At 39.1% G+C, this 20,255-nt stretch overlaps 1 protein-coding gene across 1 annotated transcript in view; it reads left to right on the forward strand.

The window, feature by feature from the left end:
* Adgrg4 (adhesion G protein-coupled receptor G4) overlaps positions 1-20,255 on the forward strand; it is a 98,145-nt gene that overhangs the window by 35,178 nt on the left and 42,712 nt on the right. The window contains 7 exon segments of the mRNA XM_060374674.1: positions 774-868; positions 3,226-3,290; positions 4,952-4,991; positions 6,145-6,197; positions 8,682-8,845; positions 10,519-10,651; positions 12,799-12,917. Coding sequence (XP_060230657.1) covers positions 774-868; positions 3,226-3,290; positions 4,952-4,991; positions 6,145-6,197; positions 8,682-8,845; positions 10,519-10,651; positions 12,799-12,917 — 669 coding nt within the window.

The following is a 20,255-nucleotide window of genomic DNA, read 5'->3' on the forward strand; positions in this document are numbered from 1 at the left end:
TATCTATCTATCTATGTGTGTGGACATGTGCATATCACTGTCTGCTTGTGGAAGAAGAACAACTTGTATTAGTCAGAATCAAACAAATCATCAAGGTTGGTAGCAAGAGCTTTTATTTGCTAAGCCATTTCCTTGGCTTGGGTCTGTAACTTTTAAGATTCTAAAATAAACATATGACAAGACAAGATTGAGAGGGGCATAAAGAGAAAACTCTAAAGGAGGAAGGAAGGCAGTGGGTAGAAAACAATTATTTTTTTAGGTTATATATCGTAAGACATATAGCACTTACTGTCACTGTTGCATGAGCTGGAAATCAGTTGACCAACGAGAGTAGAGAATTTAGGGGAGTTATTGCAAGTCCATCAACTGTTAGAAATCCAGGGAAATGGCCACATAATCAAAGCAAAAATTTCTCGGTTATGTAGCCAAAAATGTCAATTCTTAATATCAAAGTAAACAAAATTTAGGAATGAAAACGATCTTTGTTTTGTGTTCTTTACAATGGAGAGTACTTCTGATCTAATTTTTAGAAGTCAGGTTTCTTTTTCTTTCTTTTTTTGTTCTTTTGTTTTTTGAGATAGGGTTTCTCTGCATAGCCCTGGCTGTTCTAGAACTAGCTCTGTAGACTAGGGAGGCCTCAAACTCAGAGATATGCTTGCTTCTGCCTCTCAGGTCCTGGGATTAAAGGCATGTGCCACCACTGCCTGTAAAGAAGTCATATTCTTAACGTAAATAACTAAAATTAACCTATTTATTTTTATCTTTCATTACAGTTTCCTTCTACAATATCAAAATGAGCTTCTCTGTCTTTGATGAAGAGCCACGGGTCCTCATTACTACTGTTATACATGAATTTGCAAAAGATTGGGTAAAATACTTTTAAAAAATATTTATTTTTATTTTATTTACATTGGTGTTTGACTGCATACATGTCTATGTGAGGGTGTTGGATCCTCTGGAACTAGAATTACAGACAGTTGTGAACTGCCATGTGGACGCTGGGAATTGAACCAAGGTCCTCTGGAAAAGCATTCAGTGCTCTAAACCACTGTACCATCTCTCCAGCCCTGGGCCAACAGCTTTTTAAAATGCTGATGGTACTTTTTAAATACATGTGAGTAATACAGGATAAATTGAAAGTAGACTCTGTTTCTACTGATAATCCATTTCATAGTTAATCAATTTAGATCGTTTTCACTGCAATTTAATCTGTATGCAATACTCTGAAGATGTCTACCATCTCTTTCACAGTACTGGTGTTAAAAGCTTTTATGAGACGTTAGTATTTTCATTTCTTGAGATCTACATATTTTCCTCTACACACACAAATTTTAAGTCATTGCCAAATCTTCTTAGTTGGGAAAAATAGAGCAGTGATAACAAAATCTATGCATAGTGTTTACGTAACTTTATTTTCCATACTTTAATTTTTTCCTCTACAACACAGTGGACATTTTGCTTGTTTTTATGGTTTTTTTTTATTATAAAACTAATATATGCTGTGCAATTGAAGTTCATATAAAGACTTCCAAAACAGGTAATGTCTGACCTCTACTGCTGCTTTTAAGTTGAAGTGTATTCTGTGAGATTTGTCTTTTTTAATTTTTATTTTTTTATACTAATTACAGTTTATTCACTTTGTATCTCAAGTGTAGCCCCCCCCCCTCTCATTTGCTCCCAATCTCACCCTCCTCCCATACCCCTCCCCCCATCCACTGATAGGGGAGTTCATTCTCCCCTTCCATCTGACCCTAGCTTATCAGGTCTCATCAGGAGTGGCTGCGTTGTCCTCTTCTGTGGCCTGGTAAGGCTGCTCCCCCCTCAGGGGGAAGTGATCAAAGAGCAGGCCAATCAGTTCATGTCAGAGACAGCCCCTCTTCCCATTACTATGTAACCCACTTGGAGACTGAACTGCCATTGGCTACATCTGTGCAGGGGTTCTAGGTTATCTCCATGAGTGGTCCTTGATTGGAGTATCAGTCTCAGAAAAGATCCCTGGGCCCAGATTTCTTGGTTCTGTTGCTCTCCTTGTGGAGCTCCTGTCCTCTCCATGTCTTACTATCTCTACACTGTCATGGATGTGTGTTCTTTCAGAAAAAGAAATTGTGTCATACTTGTTAAACCACTTTTTAGTTTGATCCCTTGCCAGTTACCTGTGGATTATTTTTCAATTCTGGGGAACAAAGCCAGATCACTATACAGACTAGGCAAACAGCTTACACAACCGATGAACACCAGGGACACAATATTATGTAGTTATCATATTCGTGGTAGTGGAAATAGCTCTATAACACACAGTTTAACAGAAGCATAAGAATTTACTGTATGTCTGTAACAAAGACATTTATTTCATTTTCAAATCTTGATGTTTATTGGTAGGCATTCTTTTTTCTCTATTTTTAAAGGGTTCCACAAACAATGCTCTTCCAGTTATTTTAGAGGCCCTTGAATATTTTTATAATATTAATTTTTAAATTTTAAATCACTAGATCAAAAGTCAGGAACATTTTACATTTGAATAATTATCGTAAAATGGTCTTCAGAGGAGTAACAATATCAATGCACACCTTCGGCTCAGCAGCGAATGATCAGACTGCTTTTCCTTTTCTCCATTAGCACTTACATTGGAGTGTGTATGACCAAATTCTAAGCGCTTGCAAATAAGTGTTTCAGAGTGTTCAGGCTGCCTTACAAAGATGCACCAACAGAGTGGCTTTAAAACAGGCATTTGTCATCGCACAGTTCTAGAAGGGAGTCAGTACGAGGTAGACATTCAAGAGAAAAGGGCTAGAAGGGGTGGCTTTGGGTGAGCTTTCGTTGTTTGGCCTTCTTGCTGTGCCCTCCAATGGTAGCTCTTCTGTACACACACACTACTGCTCTCTCTCCATCCTCTTAGAAGGGTTACTGTTCCTATTGGACTTGGCTTCTACCTTTAACTTTTAAGCACGCCCCTAATGACTTTACCGACCAGTAGAACCAGATTGAGGGTTAGGGCTTCCCTGGTTGAAGTCACACTGGAGGGCATTGTAAGCTACACAGTTGTAGCTTAGCTCCCAACTGTGTAACAATGGTAACTGAAAAAACTGGAGCAGGTTTGGGAAGGTTGGGCTCACCGACATGACCACTGCAGTTCACATTGTCCTGTGAACCACTGAGTTAAAGCAGAAGAGTGGCTACACAAACACTGACATCTCTCTCTCTCTCTCTCGCTCTTTCTTTTTTTAGTTGAATTTCATGTTTCAAAACAGCGAATTTTCTCTTGCTAACTTGCGTATTGAAATTAAGAGCAGGTATGTGAATGACTTCTTCCATGAGCTGAAGGGAAATGGAGGGACCACCTGGGTCTATGAGTTTCCCTTGTTGTTATCTAAGATTGAAGAACACATTTGTCTCACTGTAGGTTGTAAAACCAAGGGAAGAACAAAACAAATCAAAACAAAACGAGAAAGGAACCAGTGAAAGCAGACTCATTTTGCAGCATCTCCCTCTCAATGTAATAAATTCAGTTTCAGGAGAGTGAAAATTCTTGTGTGAGAAAGGCTTTGGCTTATTTATAAAGCCTCTGATGGCAGGACCCAGACACCTCTCACTAGGTGCCACACAGTGCCATGTGTGGCTGCTCCTCCATATGCCTGCCTACTTTCTATATGTTGGCTCTTTGATTTCTCTTGCATGTTCAAACAACAATATGTTCATGAAAGTTTATGCACAAATGAAGATCATCATACTGTATTGCCTTAGTCTGGGCTAAAACAAAACAAAACAAAACAACATGTTAGAGACTGGTTGGCTTTAGCCCCAGCAAATGTTTTCCTCACACTTCATCTTCACATGCCAACGAACACAGACAGGAAGCACTTCTGTCTTTCCTCACTAGTTCACAAATGCTATTGTAGGAGTTCCACCTCACTTACCTAGTTACCTCCCAAAGAGCTCATCACCTAATATCAACTCACAGAATATTAGGCTTCAATGTAAGCATTTTGACTAGATACCAAAATTCAGCACCTCCCCACAAAAAGTCTGAAAGCAAATAGATATTCATAGTTTCCAATTTTGTTTTTAAAAGTCACATGTTGGCTTATTCAAAGCAAAAGTAATAATGTGGTCATTGTAAAATATATATAGAAATAATGTATAGAAACCTATAACATGGATATTGAAAATCTATGAAGAATAGATTGAAGAATGCCTGTGAACATCTAATGTCATATATTCCTGAAGGTTTTTCCAATGTGTTTAGTAAGAGACTGCCTACACTATATATTCTTTAACAACTTTCTTTTCCTGTTTCATACTACATCATACACACCTTCTATGTCAGAGTATAAAAGCCGTGTTTTTATTTTTTCCCTTTCTTTCTTATTTCCTTTTTTCCTTCTTTCCTTCCTTCCTTCTTTCTTTCCTTTCTTCCTTCTTTCCTTCCTTCCTTCCTTCCTTCCTTCCTTAATTCCTTCCCTCCTCTCTCTCTCTCTCTCTCTCTCTCTCTCTCTCTCTCTCTCTCTCTCCACACTGTATCAGTGTGTAAGTTCTGGCTATCCTGGAACTTATTATATATTTTTATGATCTCAGGCTGTCCTCAAATTCACAGAGATCCATCTGCTTTTGTCTCAGGGATAGTGGAATTAAAGGCATCTACCATCACTCCCAGCTTAGTCTATTAATTTTAATGATTGCATAGATATTTGAGAAATTCCCACCATCATACATGCATTTTTAAATACACTCTTGTTTATAACATGACAAGATTGGTTCCTGGATCTGTTGCTGACTAAAAGTCTTTCCACAACTTTAGTATGCAAATAACAATTAAACTCATTTTATGGGTCCCCTTTTTGCTCCAGCACTGCTGGAACTCTGCTACCTCACACCTTTCATTATCCTTACCTTGTGATCCATGCATTTCGTGCTACATTTCATTTTTCTATTATTTGTGATGCTTTTGATACAGACAGACTTCCAAAGAAGACATGGACATGTACAGACGTATTGTAAGTAAATTTTTAAATTGAAGCTACCTGTGACCCATCTTAAAAATGATTAGACATAAGTAAATAGCTCTTCTACTCAGGAGTATATTACTAAGAAAGTTCAGTGGTAAAAGTTGAGGGTCAAATTAAGTTATTCCATTTAGGATTGCTTCTTCTGAACTGACAGCGTGACAGCTTTTTGAGGAAGATTTTGTGGGCTGAGTGTGTAGAAGGACTCAGGATCATAAATGGTAGTATAATTTCTTGACTGTGAACACCTCACAGAAAAACCTCACTCTTCCAAGATTCAATTGTTTATAAATCTGCCGTTCACCTAACACAACCAATTCCTTCCTCTAAGGTATATTTGTAGTCAGAGTACAGCAAAATTGATCTCACATTATCTTTGACCTAAATTCCAGTACTATTTCAGCTCCTCAGAACTGTGCAATTGTATATTCTAAAATGGTTAGACACCACACAGCTTTCAAGGTATTTAAATGTGAGATAAATATTTTGACTATATAAAGTATAGAAAAATCCGATAGTGCATTCTATGTCATCTGCCATCATTGAAAATACTTGCTGTAAACAGCTGTCAGAATTTTAAAATGTAACACACAGCTAACACAATGGAACTGATATTTTCCTAACTCCTATGTGTGAAAGCTCTCATGTGGTACCCTGCCAAAGCACCCAGTTCCTTCTCATTTTGACTGTGGGACCTGGCACAAATTAATCAATCTTTCTGTGCCTCCATTTCCTTATTTATCAAATAAGTGCTGTTAGAAGGACAGAACTAACTAGTATCTCTTAAGTGCTTACCACAGCTAAGGATGATTTGATGGTTTCTGTTTATTATCACCAACATGCCAATATCCAGAAGGCTTGGACTGGGCTGCTGGGTAGATCATTAACATTCCTGAGAGTCAGTTATGTCATCTAGAAAGCAGAGGGACAGCCTTTAGGCTTGGTGTGTTGTCCAGCCTTCAGGCTTGGTGTGAAAACTAAACATAATAATGTGCTTATGGGATATTTGAAGAAGGCAGTGGTTGTGTAAATGTAAAGAATAATTATTCTCTTGTAAATGATAAGCCCTCTGTTTAAATTGGATGTTTGTTCAAAGATTTCACTGACTATGTACTTTCCTCTCCCCCCCCCGCACCCCGATGGGTTGGAACAGAGAAAAGGACAAGGAATGGCTACAATTTCTCATGTACCATACCGGTAGGAAATGAGTTTATTCATAGCTGGTGCATTTAATTCTGACTTTTCTTCCATTTAATTTTGTGTGTGCCATGTTCAGCCTTTTGGTCAGAGCTGGCAGAAGGAGATCAAAGTACCTGGTGCTTATTTCACAGATGCTCTAATTAGACTTTTACATTCACTGACTAGGTTGTTTCAATTGGTCACAGCATAGCCTATCTGTTGCCTTTTTGTAGTGAAGAGGAAATGGGGTTCAAAGTAGTCATAATTTGAGGATAGGGAAATCAATTGTTTGTTGTGGTCAATAAGGTCAATGAAATGCTAAGAAAACAACAACCCCATGAAAAACATCCCAGATCGTGTTCATACTCATGGGACAGCTTCTCTTGGAATAATGGCTCTTGCTGTTTGATATACACCATGCAGGATGTAGAGCAGTGGTTCTCAACCTGTGGGCCATGATCCTCATAGGCAGCTGAAAGACCCTTTCACAAAGGCCACATATCAGATATCCTGCATGTCAGCTATTTACATCACAATTGATAACGGTAGCGAAATTACAGCAACAAAATAATTTTATGGCTGAGCGTCACCACAGCATGAGGAACTGTATTAAAAGATCACAGCATTAAGAAGGTTGAGAACTACTGAGATAGAGCCAAAGGCAGCTCATGATGAGATCAATGATATGTACAAGGTGCTGGATTGAGGGCCAACTGCAATGGAGAGATTAAAAGAGTCTTAACATGACAAGATTGGTTCCTGGATCTGTTGCTGACTAAAAGTCTTTCCACAACTTTAGTATGCAAATAACAATTAAACTCATTTTATGGGTCCCCTTTTTGCTCCAGCACTGCTGGAACTCTGCTACCTCACACCTTTCATTATTTACAGTGGAAATAGGAACTTGGAGAAGAAAAAAGCTCCAATTAGAAGGGGTAGAATGCATGGGACTTAATTTACCACCTATAGGTCAGGGAAAGGATAAGTCATTCTTTTGATTTGCCATATGGAGAAGCTTGACATGAAGGCGGGGGCATCTAACTTCCGGTAATATTAGGATGCTCAGTAAGCATGTTCATCAAAAGCTGTATGCAAAATGGAAATGGAAAAAAAAAGGTGTAGGCAAATTTATGAATCTGAAATATTCTCTCTAGTAGCATACCAGAATAATCTAGAATACTTAATGTCCTTACTGAGGTCAAGGACAGCTCTATTTTTTTTTATTACTATCTTTTAGTGGACAAAAATACTTGGTAGAGTTTGCAGGAAACGTTATCTTCCTAAATCTCAGTTCTTTCATCTGTAGAATGCGAATAATAACATCCCTATCTCATAAGGCTGTAGTGAGAATGAAGTGAATCAAAACATGTGGAGCAAGAACTCCATAAATGTTCCTTACCGTTATCATCCTTAGTCTATTCTAGGACTCAGCCTTCTGCAGAACACCTCTGTATAGACTAACTCGATATGTGCCAATTTGCCTTCTTGCAGTAATGATGAATAAATTGAAGGACCAGGACAATAAAAAGGTTTCTTTCAAATAATAACTCCTGAGTACTCTGTCTTCCCTATTAATTACTACAAACTCCTAGAGAAATCTTCTGGCTAGGCTGGTTTCAACATAATACAAATGTTGTGGACCATTCTCTTTTTTTTTTTGCCTTTTTATAATTTTTATTATTAGTTACATTTTATTAACTCTGTATCCCAGCTGCATCTTGCTCCCTCATTCCCTCCCAATCCCACCCTCCTTCCCTCATCTCCTCCCTGCCCCTTTCCAAGTCCACTGATTGGGGAGGACCTCCTCCCCTTTCGTACAGCCCTGTTTTATCAGGTATCTTCAGGACTGGCTACAAAGTCCTCCTCTGTGGCCTAGCAGGACTGCTCCTCCTTTGGGGGGTGGGGAGGTCAAAGAGCCTGACATTGAGTTCCTGTCAGAGATATAGTCCCTGTTCCCCTTACTATGAGAAACCAATTGGTTACTGAGCTACCACGGGCTACATCCGAGCAGAGGTTCTAGGTTATATCCATACATGGTCTTTGGCGGAGTGTCAGTCTCAGAAAAGACCCCTGTACCCAGATATATCTGGTTCTTGTGGAGCTCCTATCCTTTCCACGTCATACTAACTCCCCCTTCTTTCATATGATTCCCTGCACTCTGCCGAAAGTTTGGTTATGAGTCTTAGTATCTGCTTTGATACACTGCTTAAGTAGAGTCTTTCAGAGGCCCTTTGTGGTAGGCTGTTGTCCTGTTACTTGTTTTCTCCTACGGTGGACCATTCTTTTGAAAATAGGTTTTGGATTGTCCTTTTTGGATGCATGCAAGAAAATTTATCAGACTATTTCCATGTATTGTCTTTCATCATTTCTCAATATCTATCATTTAATATTGATGGACTACCAATAAGCTATAGAGTTTCAGCAGCACCACCCAAATTGCACTCTGTTAACCTGACTGCAGTGTTTCTTTTCTTTTCTTTTCTTTTCTGCCCTGTTTTGTAGTTGTTCCTGCTGGGTCATTATAAAAGCCACCTCTTCTTTAGAGTCCGTGGAACTGATGAGCAGGATCCGAACTAAAATACACGGGAACCTCACTCATGGGAACTTCACCCAAGATGAGTTGACTTTATTGGTAAAGTCTGACCGTGTTGCAGTGAAAAAGCTAGGTAATTATTTTGGCAGGGCGCTTCAGTATAAATTCATTTAAAAATTATAAAACTCATAACGAATATACTGTTTGGGTGCTTCAATTCAACGAGAATAAAAGTCTTAATTTTGTTTAGACAAGGTCTTCCTCTGTATCCCAGGGTTGTTTGGAACTCACTATATAACCCAAGTAAGTCTTTAACTCATCAAATCCTTCCTACCTCAGCCTCCTAAGTGCTGGACGTGGGGCTTATAGTTATGAGTCACAAGGCCCAGCCGAGAAATCATTTTTCCACATAAACTTATGCTCACATATCCTCATGACTCGTCTACCTTTAAGAGCTTATAAATGAATATAATAACAAGGGACTATTGGTCAGCTGTGAATCTCAGCAGTGGGGTGGTCTACGAGTAGTGTGAGAGGATTGCCTTTCTGAAGCAAAAATCTGGAGGCATGGGGAATTTCATCATTACACACAATACATGCCCTATAGATAATTGCTAATTTATTGACCGATTCAGCCAACCTATTCATTTTAGGAAATGATCTGGGAACTGTCCCAGATTTCCCTCATGGTCATTTTATTTTGTAATTAGGAAAGCTTCAGTGGTAAAAGAGAAAGGCTACCAGACCACTCCATCTCTTTTTTCCTTTTCCCCAGTAGATTGCTGGAAAATCTTTTGAGTTAACATACAAGCATTAGCATGGACTGTCCTTGGCAACAAACAAATTAAATAGCAGAGGGTTGTGGATACATAAGATTAGAGTGGGATGAAGGCAGAGTAGAGTGGAGGCCACAGGCAGAGCCCACCATCATTTTCTTGCTTGTTTGTAAAGAAGAATGGACAGATATAACTGGGTCACTTCTTGATTCTCTCTGTCACCACCAAAGGGAAACATGTCTAGATTCTGGAGGTAGTGGACACACTGTAAGGACTGGGGACTTTCACATAGACAGCCTAGACTACATCTCTTTTAACATGACAAAGCAAAAACAGAGCTAAGTAGCCTTCATTGGGGAAGTTAGTCCCACTTTTCAGCATGATCAGACACATTGTGGCCCTGGGTGTATTGGCCCTAATAGGCATACTGATTTTATTGAAACCCAACCGCTTGAGACCATTAAAAAGAGATGACTACCATGGAATGGAGAAGAGATGTCTGCCCACACTTTCCTGTGTTTGCATAGCAAAGTGATAATAGGGCATAGTTCTCAAGAAAGATAATCAGAAGAAGGGGCTCCATGTATATTACTGTAGAACCTCTTTTGTGGTTTGATCTCTCCTCCCCAATGCATTGCATATATAGCACTTTAAAAAACAATTTTGAAATTGCATTGTTTACATGTTTGAAAGTGTCAAAGAATTTTTTTAAAGCGGGAAAAGCACCCCACTACCACCACCACCAATGGGTAGTTTTAATGAAAAGGATAGACTTGAGGTTATAATGAAATGTTTTGGTGTTTTTGTTTGTTTGTTTGTTTGTTTTTTGTTTTTTGTTTTTTAAACAAAGGCTGCATTTAAAACTGGTTTCCATGAAGCTTAGTTTAATGTCCTGGTTGAAATGGTTCCCTCTTGTATGTGCTGATGGTTGTGTGCAGGGTAATAATGATGGGTTATAATGGATGCTCGTGATACTTTTAAGTGCCTTTTGCCCTTGAAAATGTTGCATACATTTTTTTTTTCTTTGTAGAGCCAGGAAAATGTGAAGCAGATGAAACACCCTCAAAATACAAAGGAACATATAAGTGGCCATTAACTGACCCTACTGAGACAGCCCAAGAAAGGTGCATTAAAAATGCGAATAGGAATGCCACAAGAATTTGGTATGTATCTGTCAAGCTCCAAATGGTAGTGTACGAACAATGAGATCTGCTGCATTTGTGAGGTGTCATTTTTTTTTAGTCCATCTCCTTCACCCTTACTGCCAATCCTTTTCCTTTGTTTCACATTTTAGAGTTAAACATGTACGCATAATACAAATTTCAAGAGCACAAAAGAGAAAACTCATCCACAACCCCACCACCTCAACATACTTGTTTTTGGGTTGGCATGGTTTTGTTTTGTTTTGTCTCTCTCCAATCCCCAATCTGGCTCTTCTTTTTATGCCTTTAAGTTTTCTGTATTGGTAACCATGGTTTACATACCAATAATGCAATTTACCCTTTCCCTCAATAGTTTATCAAACATCTCCATGCTCTGCATTCATCTTTTTAATGATCAATTCGAAGCCAGCCTCAGCAGCTATCTGGTTGATGGGCCATCATAATTTACTTCATCACTCTTCTATTGTTCAGTTTATCATTTCCCCTTTTAAAATCATCAGCCCTCTTTTCTTACTCTCCGCTGCTAATGGTGTACGCCAAATAACCTAAATGGGCAAGAACAGAGGGGCAGCAGGTTTCGACAGAGGTTTAAAAGCACTGGTAGAAAGCCCCATCTCTGATTGTATCATACCCACCCCTGCTTACATCTAATGAGTCAAGAAAGCAAGCAACTTTGGCAGCCACAGTTGAAGCTCATGTGGAGCCTCTATTTTGTAGCCCACTTCTTGGTATAAGGCCTTTACTAGCATTTGCTTAGTATTATAGCTGTCTCCATGCTTTCTCACAGTCCGCTACTCCCCAGCACCAATTCAGTATGTTGCCAGCATGATTTTCTGAAGTCTGGATGCTACCATGGCAGACTTTTGTTAAAGAATGAAGTCCAAACCTCTATCACAGTCATCAAGACAGAAGGTTGCCTTTCCCATTATTGCTTGGCTCCATCCCTTCACCATGCACTATTGCCTATGAGATAATTTGTTACTGTAGACATGATGACCACTTCTGTGTGTCTCTTTCTCTGGCTGGTGACAGCAGGGAGGTATATATCCGTTCTGTGCCAGGCTTACCTCATAAATGTTTAAAGTTTTCCTTAACCAGACACGAGTACTTTATACCTGTAGTCACATAACTCCAAGAGTGAGACAGAATTGCTGTGAATTTAATATTAGATAGCACTCCTTAGGAAGTTTGAGAATAGTCTGGTTTACAGAGGAAGATCCTGTCTCAAAACAAACAAACAAACAAACCCTCAACAACAAATCAAAACCACCACCACCACAACAAACACATACAAAGGAAGAAATGAAAGAAAGAAAGAAAGAAAGAAAGAAAGAAAGAAAGAAAGAAACAAACAAACAAACAAACAAACAAAAAAACATAAAGCTTTCTTTGTGTGGTGTTTTGATAGATTCTATTTTATGTACATAACCTTTTCTTATGTTTTGTACAAGCCAGCATGTAGGACCACTCAATTACATGCTCCTGGTGAGTTTCAAGAGCCTGCCCTGTTTGTCTATGTCTCCTAATGCCATTCCTACAGTCTGTGGGTGCTCAGAGAGTGCATTGGCTGACTTGAATTTGCCTGAAGTAAATGAGGCACAGGTGAGAGTTGATAGTGAAGGATAATGAGTTACAGAGAGGATCCTTAATCACTTGGAGACATTTACCATGTAGAGACAAGACTATATTCCAATAAGAATTTCTCTTGAAAAAAGATGAGAGAGAAGAGTGATAGGGAAGAGTCATATCTAGAGGGACAAAGTCTCTTCCTTGATTCTTGGTGAGCTGAATCTTGCCCTACTCCATTCCTAGCCATTTAGCTCCTATCTGTCTTATTTAAGCCTGAAAGTTGGAAATGGACATGGGAAAGCATGCCATAGGTATAGAGAAATCCTCCCCAATGCTCTTATTTAATTGATTAATTAGTTAATGATAATTATTAGTAATTTTGAGACAAGGTATTACCCTATATCCCAATCTGCTCTGGAACTTATGGTGACCCTCATGCCTCAGCATCTCAAGTGATGAGATTATAGATGTGAGCTGCTGTACCCAGCTAGTACCATTTCCCTTAGTATTATCCTTGTCTCTTTCTTTAATGAGAAAGTGGGATAATTCCTCTTATTCCTCCTGTCTAATTTTTGCAGTTCCATCAACATCCAAACTGGCAAGTGTCAGTGGGAAAAACCAAGGCTTAAGCAATGCAAGTTGCTTCAAGGACTCCCTGATAAGATTATGGATCTTGCTAATATCACCGTAAGTGATGGTAAGACAGTTCTGTGCACATCAGAGAAATCATTGGATCTCTCTTAGTTTGCCTGCTTGATCTGAGATAAGAGAGTATAGGCAGAACTCACTCTATAAAAATTTACTTTACAGCAGCCCCATTTCAGAAGCCAGGTGCTTATTGGTGGAGGTGGCATTAGGGCAGGAGTTGGGACAATCAGACATCTATGTTTTGTTTTGTAGATTTTCATTTTATATTTTTAGTATTATTTTCCTATTCTTTACATATTTAAAAACTTTTAAGAGTCTGGCCTGGTGATGTATTTTTGTAATTCTAGCAATTAAGAGGCTGAAGCAGGAGGAGCTTGGCTTCAAGGCCACATAGTGAGAGATCCTGTTTCAAAAAAATTAAAATAAAATAAAACAACAACAATACACACATAATCACAAGACTTCCAAATCAGATATTTTATCAATTATAGAGAAAAAAAAACTGCTCTAATGAATATTACATGTGTCACAATATTTTTCAAATAGATTATTCAATTTTATAAACAATTTGGATAGTAGTGTGAATTAGTCCTAAGCATGAATTCTGAAAAGTGGGATTGATTAAGTCAATCATATGAAGTTAAATGTTCTTTTTAATAGTTGGATCAATTTATGATCCAGTTCATAGGGTATGGAAGTGCCTGGTTTAGGACGCTTTCATTCACAGAACATGTTATCAAACTTTGGAGTCTTGGGAAAATTGATTAGCAAAACCTGATATCTCAAAGTAGTGTAAAAACGTTTTTTTGTTGTTGTTGTTGTTGTTGTTTTTTTTGTGCGTGGTGATAGTTACAGGTTCCTCATTTAGCAACTATGATCTAGCGGGTCATTTTATTAGTGAGTTTTCCCTCTCTAACTTGGTTGTACAACCATCATTGTGAAACCTATAAGGCAGAATTGTTACAAAGAACCATTTCCATTATTAAAAGGATCCTTGTACTTGTTAACAAAACCCCTATTTCTCTTTCCCTATAGTTCCTGGCAAACATCAATCCACTTTCTACCTGTATGACTTTTGCTTATTGTAGCCATCTCAAAATGTTTGTGAAGATTTTTCATATTGTAGCATGGGCCAGTACCCTATTTTTTAATGGATGAGTAATATTATATTAAATTCATCTATTACTCATCAATTGATAAGCATTTGGTTGTTTTTGTGTCGGGCTATCATTTATAGACAGGTAGTGAATATTTGTAGTAGAATGACTGGTAGAAATGTTTTCTTCTCTTAGCACATACTAAAGAGTACGATTGTAAGAAAAAAAAAAAAAAGAAAAGAGTACGATTGTGGTTACCTGGTCTACTTAGTCTTTGAAGGAACTGCAAAACTGTTTTCCACAACCGCTGAGCCATTTTGCATCTTCGCTGACACCATTTAAAGGTTCCAATTTTCTCATGCTATAAACACTTGTCCATCTTTTAGTTACAGTTGGTGGCAGTACCTCCCCTCCCTAGTCCATACACTTTTATTCCGGATTTTTAGTAATTTGTGTCTTTTCTCTTCTTGCCCTGGTCAGTCTAGAGAAGAGGATTTGAATTTTTCATAAAATCTTGCTTTGAGGGAGAAGCAGATTTATAACAATATCTAGTCTTTTGAGATAGAGTCTTGTTAGGTATGGCCTGTATCCGGCTCTGTAGCTCATGATGGCCTTGAAGTTTTGATACTCTTGCCTCAGCTTCCTAAGTGTGGGGGTCCCAGGAATATGCCACTATGTCCTGAAACAACAGCAGTGAAGAAAATACAGAGCTTCTCTGTGTGCTTGCAACACGTTCACAGTCCTCCCTCACTGTCACTAGGGAGATAGCTCTGTTATAACGAATGACTCTACCCTGACATAGTTGACCTTTTATACTGGATTTCATTCTTGACACTGCACAGTATATGTCTTAGTTAGGGTTTCCATTGTTGTGAGAAAAACAACAACAACAGAAACAAAAAAACACCATGACCTTTTCAAATTGGGGAGGAAAGGGATTATTTGAGCTTACAACTCTCATTGAGGAAGTCAGGGCAGGAATTCAGCACAGGAAGCTGGAGGCTGGAAATGAAGCAGAGGACATGGAGAAATGATGCCTACAGGCTTGCTTAGTCTGCTTTCTTATATATACAGGGCACTTGTCCAGGGATGGCACTACTCAGAGTGGGATCAGTCATCCCCCATCAATCACTAATTTTAAAAAATGCCTGACAGATTTACCCCACAGGCCAAGGTGATGCACACATTTTCTCAATTGATCCCAAACAACTCAACTATAATCTGATTGGCCTGCTCTTTGATCACCTCCCCCTGAGGGGGGAACAGCCTTACCAGGCCACAGTAGAGGACAATGCAGCCACTTCTGATGTGAACTGATAGACTAAGATCAGAAAGGAGAGGAGAACCTCCCCTATCAGTGGACTTGGGGAGGGGCATGCATGCAGAAAGGGGAGGGAGGGTGGGATCGGGAGGGGAGGAGGGAGGGGCTTATGGGGGGATACAAAATGAATAAAGTAAAATTAAAAATTAAAAAAAACCTAACCAGGACAGTGCATACTTGTAACCATAGGTATCCATAGGTATAAATGGGTATGACATGTCTCTTATTTAGGGATACTATTGCTGCAATGATATACCTTGACCAAAAAAGCAAGTTGGTGAGGAAAGGGCTTAATTTGGCTTACACTTCCACAGTGCTGTTCATCATTGAAGGAAGTCAGGACGGAAACTCAAATAAGGCAGAAACCTGGAGGAAGGAGCATATGTGGAGGCCATGGAGGGGTGCTGCTTATTGGCTTGGTCCTCATGGCTTGCCCAGCCTGCTTTCATTTAGAACCCAGAATTACCAGCCTAAGGGATGTAAGGATCAGCATTTTTCTCAACTAAGGCTGTTTCCTTTAAGATAACTCTAGCTTATGTATCAAGTTGACATAAAATTAGCCAGCACAACATGTATCCACAGAATCACACCCCCTTAAAGCCTCCTTGTAGTACATTTATTAATTTCTTTCTCCCATCTAGTCTCTGGCACTCAGTGTTTGTTTGTTTGTTTGTTTGTTTTTGTATTGTCTCCATGGGTTTGTTTTGCTCAGAATGATACATAGTTGAAGTTATGCAATGTGTATGCTTTTCAGGTTGACTTCCTGCCCTTGGAAGTATATATCTCCATTCCCCTATGTCTGGTTATGGATTTCTAACTTGTTTATTTTTAGTACTGGTTAGTATTCCATTGCCTGGATGTATGACAGTTTATCCATTCTCCTACATCTGGTTTGCTTCTAAATTGTTCTCTTGCTCCACATCCTCTGTAGCATTTGCTGCTGTCAATATTTTGGATTCGAGCCACTCTAATAGATGCGGACTATTACCTCATTTCTTCTCTAATTTGGAGCTCCTTCATAACGTATGAATTGAGTATCTTCTCACATGCTTATCTGTCATTTACACATCTCTTTTGGTTAACTATGTTTCTGCTATCATCCCAAACCTCAGCCAAATGTATTTGTGTGGTGAAATCCTAATCTCAAAGTGATTGAGGCATTCCGAAGGTTATGAGTGTTGGTCCTTAATGAATAAGATTTGTGTTCCTACAAAAGAGGCCTGAAAAATCTTGTTTTTAATCTTCCACCATATATGGTTACAGTGAAAAAAGAGCTGTCTTTGAACCTGGAAGTAGGGCCTGAAAAATACAGGAAATTTGCTTTTCTCATAGGATTTCAGTCTCTGCATAACTTTGTAGGTGTGGCTGGCTGTACTGCTAGATTGGGTCTTCTCCTTAATGAGTAACCATCTATTGAGGCATAGATGCAAAACACCTTACAGAAGGACCAGAGAATTGGCCAGAAGTCAGAGCACTTCTTTGCCTTGTCTTCCTTATGGAACATTTGCATTTGAGATCTTTAGCAAAGAATGTGTCGCAGAGTTAGAAAAGTCAGCCCAACTCTGATGTCCTAGATGGGAAATCATGAAGCAAGGCAGGAGATGGTGCTGCAGGCTGGAGGAGTGGGAGGAGAGATAAAGGGCTTATCTCATGCTGATCTCCTTCCTCTGAGTGACACATTTGCTTTAGACATGCTAATAAGATTTTCTCTTTGTGGGCGAGAAAGTTAACAAATAACCATAACAAGAACAAAAGCATTGCACTGGGTTCAGAATTAAAAAAAAAAAAAATTAACTGAGAAGCTGCCACAGAGAAAGAGAACAGTTAATAGAGAGAAGGTGGCTCTAATGCATAGACTAGAAAGTAAACTACAAGCTTATTAACTCTGGAGGAATCCTCTTCTTTTAAGTTGGGACCGTAGCAACAATGAATAAAATGTAAAGGATAGAAATGAACTCATATTGAAACAATTTGTTTGCATTTCTTTTTAATTTTGGTGACAAACATTAGGTATCTTAGTAAGAAAAAGCTCTGTAGTTCTCCCATGTAAATACGTGCAAAACAAAAACAAAAACAAAACAAAACAAAACAAAAAACCTCCCTTATATCACACCATTAGAAAAAAGGATTCTTTTTTTTTCAAAGTTCTTTGAGTACTGTCTGGTTCCCTGGTTTTGTTATTCACTTGATACTGAAGATGCACCAAGCTAGAATGAAATGGGCTGTAGTTTCTCACCATCATGGCAGGCAGGACAGTGAGTGATTGACAGAGAATAGGGGATGTCGTAGAGCTCAGGTATGCTATCATGTGCAAGGCTCTGGGTTCCACCTTCTGCTTAAGGCAGAATGATCGGACAACACTGTTATTTTACCCCTACCATGTGGAGAAAAAAAAGAGAGGCTGCAGAGGCCGTAGCAAAAGGCCATACTTAAGGACTCAAGGGGCAAGAGAAGCTTATATTGTCTCTATGTTTCCATGTTTTAATCGGTGTGAAGGTGCTAGTATGAATAACCATTGTGTGAGGTTGTTTAATCCTTTGCTGATATAGTCCATCCTCAAAATGCCAAATATTATTTCATCCATCTTTTCCCACAGGACCTGGCTTGTGGCTGCTTAATGTGGTAGAATTTGACAATAGCAACACTGTCAATAATGGGCCTGATGTTTTAATTTTTTTTTAAATTCTTCTCTCATATGCTACATCGGAGCTTCAGTTTCCATTCCCTCCACTCCTCTCAGTATCCCGACACCCCCCCCCGCCTCCCTCAAATCCACTCCTCCTCCATTTCCCTTCAGAAAAGAGCTGGCCTCCCAGAGATATCAACCAAACACACATAATAAGACTAGGCACATACCTTCATATCAAGGCTGGAAAGGAGGAACTCAGTACGAGGAAAAGGGTCCCAAAAGCATGTGAAAGGAGCTCATGTTTAAGAGACTGTACCAAGAAAAAGGATACCTATATTTCAGTCTTCTTAAACATTACTATGCCTTGAGAAGTCCAGTTAGGTATGCTGAAGAATCTTTATCAAGCAATTCTACCCCAAAGGGTAATTAATGATTTGGAGCCTTTGCTATTTTTTATAATATAATATTCTCATGGCAAATACAAACTAACATATCATCAGTGTCCTGTGAAGTCAGTGAGGGTTGTACACAGAGACAATGGATGCAAATGGTTCAAAATGCATTAGTGAAATGTAGCCAAATAATAAGCAGATGGTAGGTTTTTGAGAATCCTTATTTTTTTTAACACAATTTCATTGTAAGTCTGTATAATTTAAATTTAGTGGTTGGCTGTGTTTAATAACCCAGACTACAAAAATAAAATCCCAGAGACTCCCAAATTGGGTTCTTGTAAGCTTATACAAGCTGGCTTTAGTACACACTGGATTCCGCGCACACCTCTGAACTGAAGTCACTAGAAGAGGCCATGTGGAGGGTGTGCCACTCACAGCCCCAGATAATTAATACCTGTTTAGCATCAACTGCTAGATGTGAGAGGAACTTCAAGGCTAGCCTATCCTCAGGTGGGTCCAGCCCTGGCTTCAATCCCACAGCAACTTCTCAAGAGAGAATTCTCAAGAATTGTTCAGTTGAGCCCAATCAACACACCAGAGGTGATGACTAACTGCCGTGTTAAGCTGTAAAGAGGGGGTGGTTTGCTATGCAGCATTGGTTCACAGCAATAGCACAGTAAAAAAAAAAAAAAAATAGATGCACTGATTGTTACGATTAGTGGCAGATGAACTGAAACAGTATTGCAAACAACAAGAATCCATTCTGCAACCCATAAAGGGAGATTCCTTTTCACTCTAGCTTAGGGACCTAAATTTTTTTTATGCCACAACTCTAATTCATCCTGAATTTCCTTTAAAAAGTATGTAACTCCGGATGAAAAGTCTGTAATTACTTTCCACAGTTTAGTTAGTCTCCTATTGGCCTGTTGTTTACTTTCATTCTGCCACAGCAGGGACAGCGCGAAGTGAAGTCGCACCACTGAAGCCCGAGGAATCATGACTAGGCAGCTCTGGCTGTTCCATTTTCAACAAAGCCTGAACAATTTCATAACAACAGTAGAAAGATCTGGAAAGGAGGACACACTTTGTTTTCTTCCATCACTAATTTGGTTTTTTTTTTCTTCGTTTCTTTTCAAAGTTTCATATTACATTTACTGAGTGTGTGTGTGTGTGTGTGTGTGTGTGTGTGTGTACAACTTGTAGGACTTGGGTTTCTCCTTCCACCATGTGGATCCCAGGGATCAAATTCAGGCTGTCAAACTTGGCAGCAAGCACCTTTTACCTGCTGAGCTGTCTTTTAAACCTGTGTTTTCTCTGTTTCTGAATGGACCATGAGGTAGCTAGTAATAGGGATGAAACACTAATTTAGAATCCATTGCAAAGTTTCTTATTTTTTTTTCTTTTGTGCCATTGCTTGCAAACTTGTTTCTACACAAACCAAGAGCAAATCTGGGTAATGGAGAGGGGCGGAGGAGGACCTGAGTTAAAATTACTGCACTTCCATTGATGAGCTGTGGGGAAAGATGGAGAGGAAGAACAAAACAACCTCAACAGGGACTAAAGTTGTGGGGAGCTTGAGGAATGGGAGAGATTTGGAGTGAGGCTGACAGCTGTGGAGGACACTGAAGTCGGGTGGTTGGAGAAAGAGGAGAAGGAGGAGAATGGGAAGGGAGAATTTTACGCTTGAATTGTTTTCTTTTCCCAAATAGATCTGGTTAGTCCTAACATGAGCTGAGTTAAATGTTTTAGGAGTGTCCTCTCTCTCTCTCCATCTCCATCTTCCTGCCCCCTCTGCATGTGTGTGTATGTGTATGTGTGTGTAATCCTTGTTAATGGATCTTTATTGTGTGATTTTCTTCTTCATATTTTGTTTCTGGATTTAAATATGAGTGTTTTAAGTTAGGAAGACATGCCAGGAAGATCAGTTTTATATGGACTATAGTGAACT

The sequence above is a fragment of the Meriones unguiculatus genome, chromosome X (assembly GCF_030254825.1).
Source record: "Meriones unguiculatus strain TT.TT164.6M chromosome X, Bangor_MerUng_6.1, whole genome shotgun sequence".
In the NCBI taxonomy this organism is placed as follows: Eukaryota; Metazoa; Chordata; class Mammalia; order Rodentia; family Muridae; genus Meriones; species Meriones unguiculatus.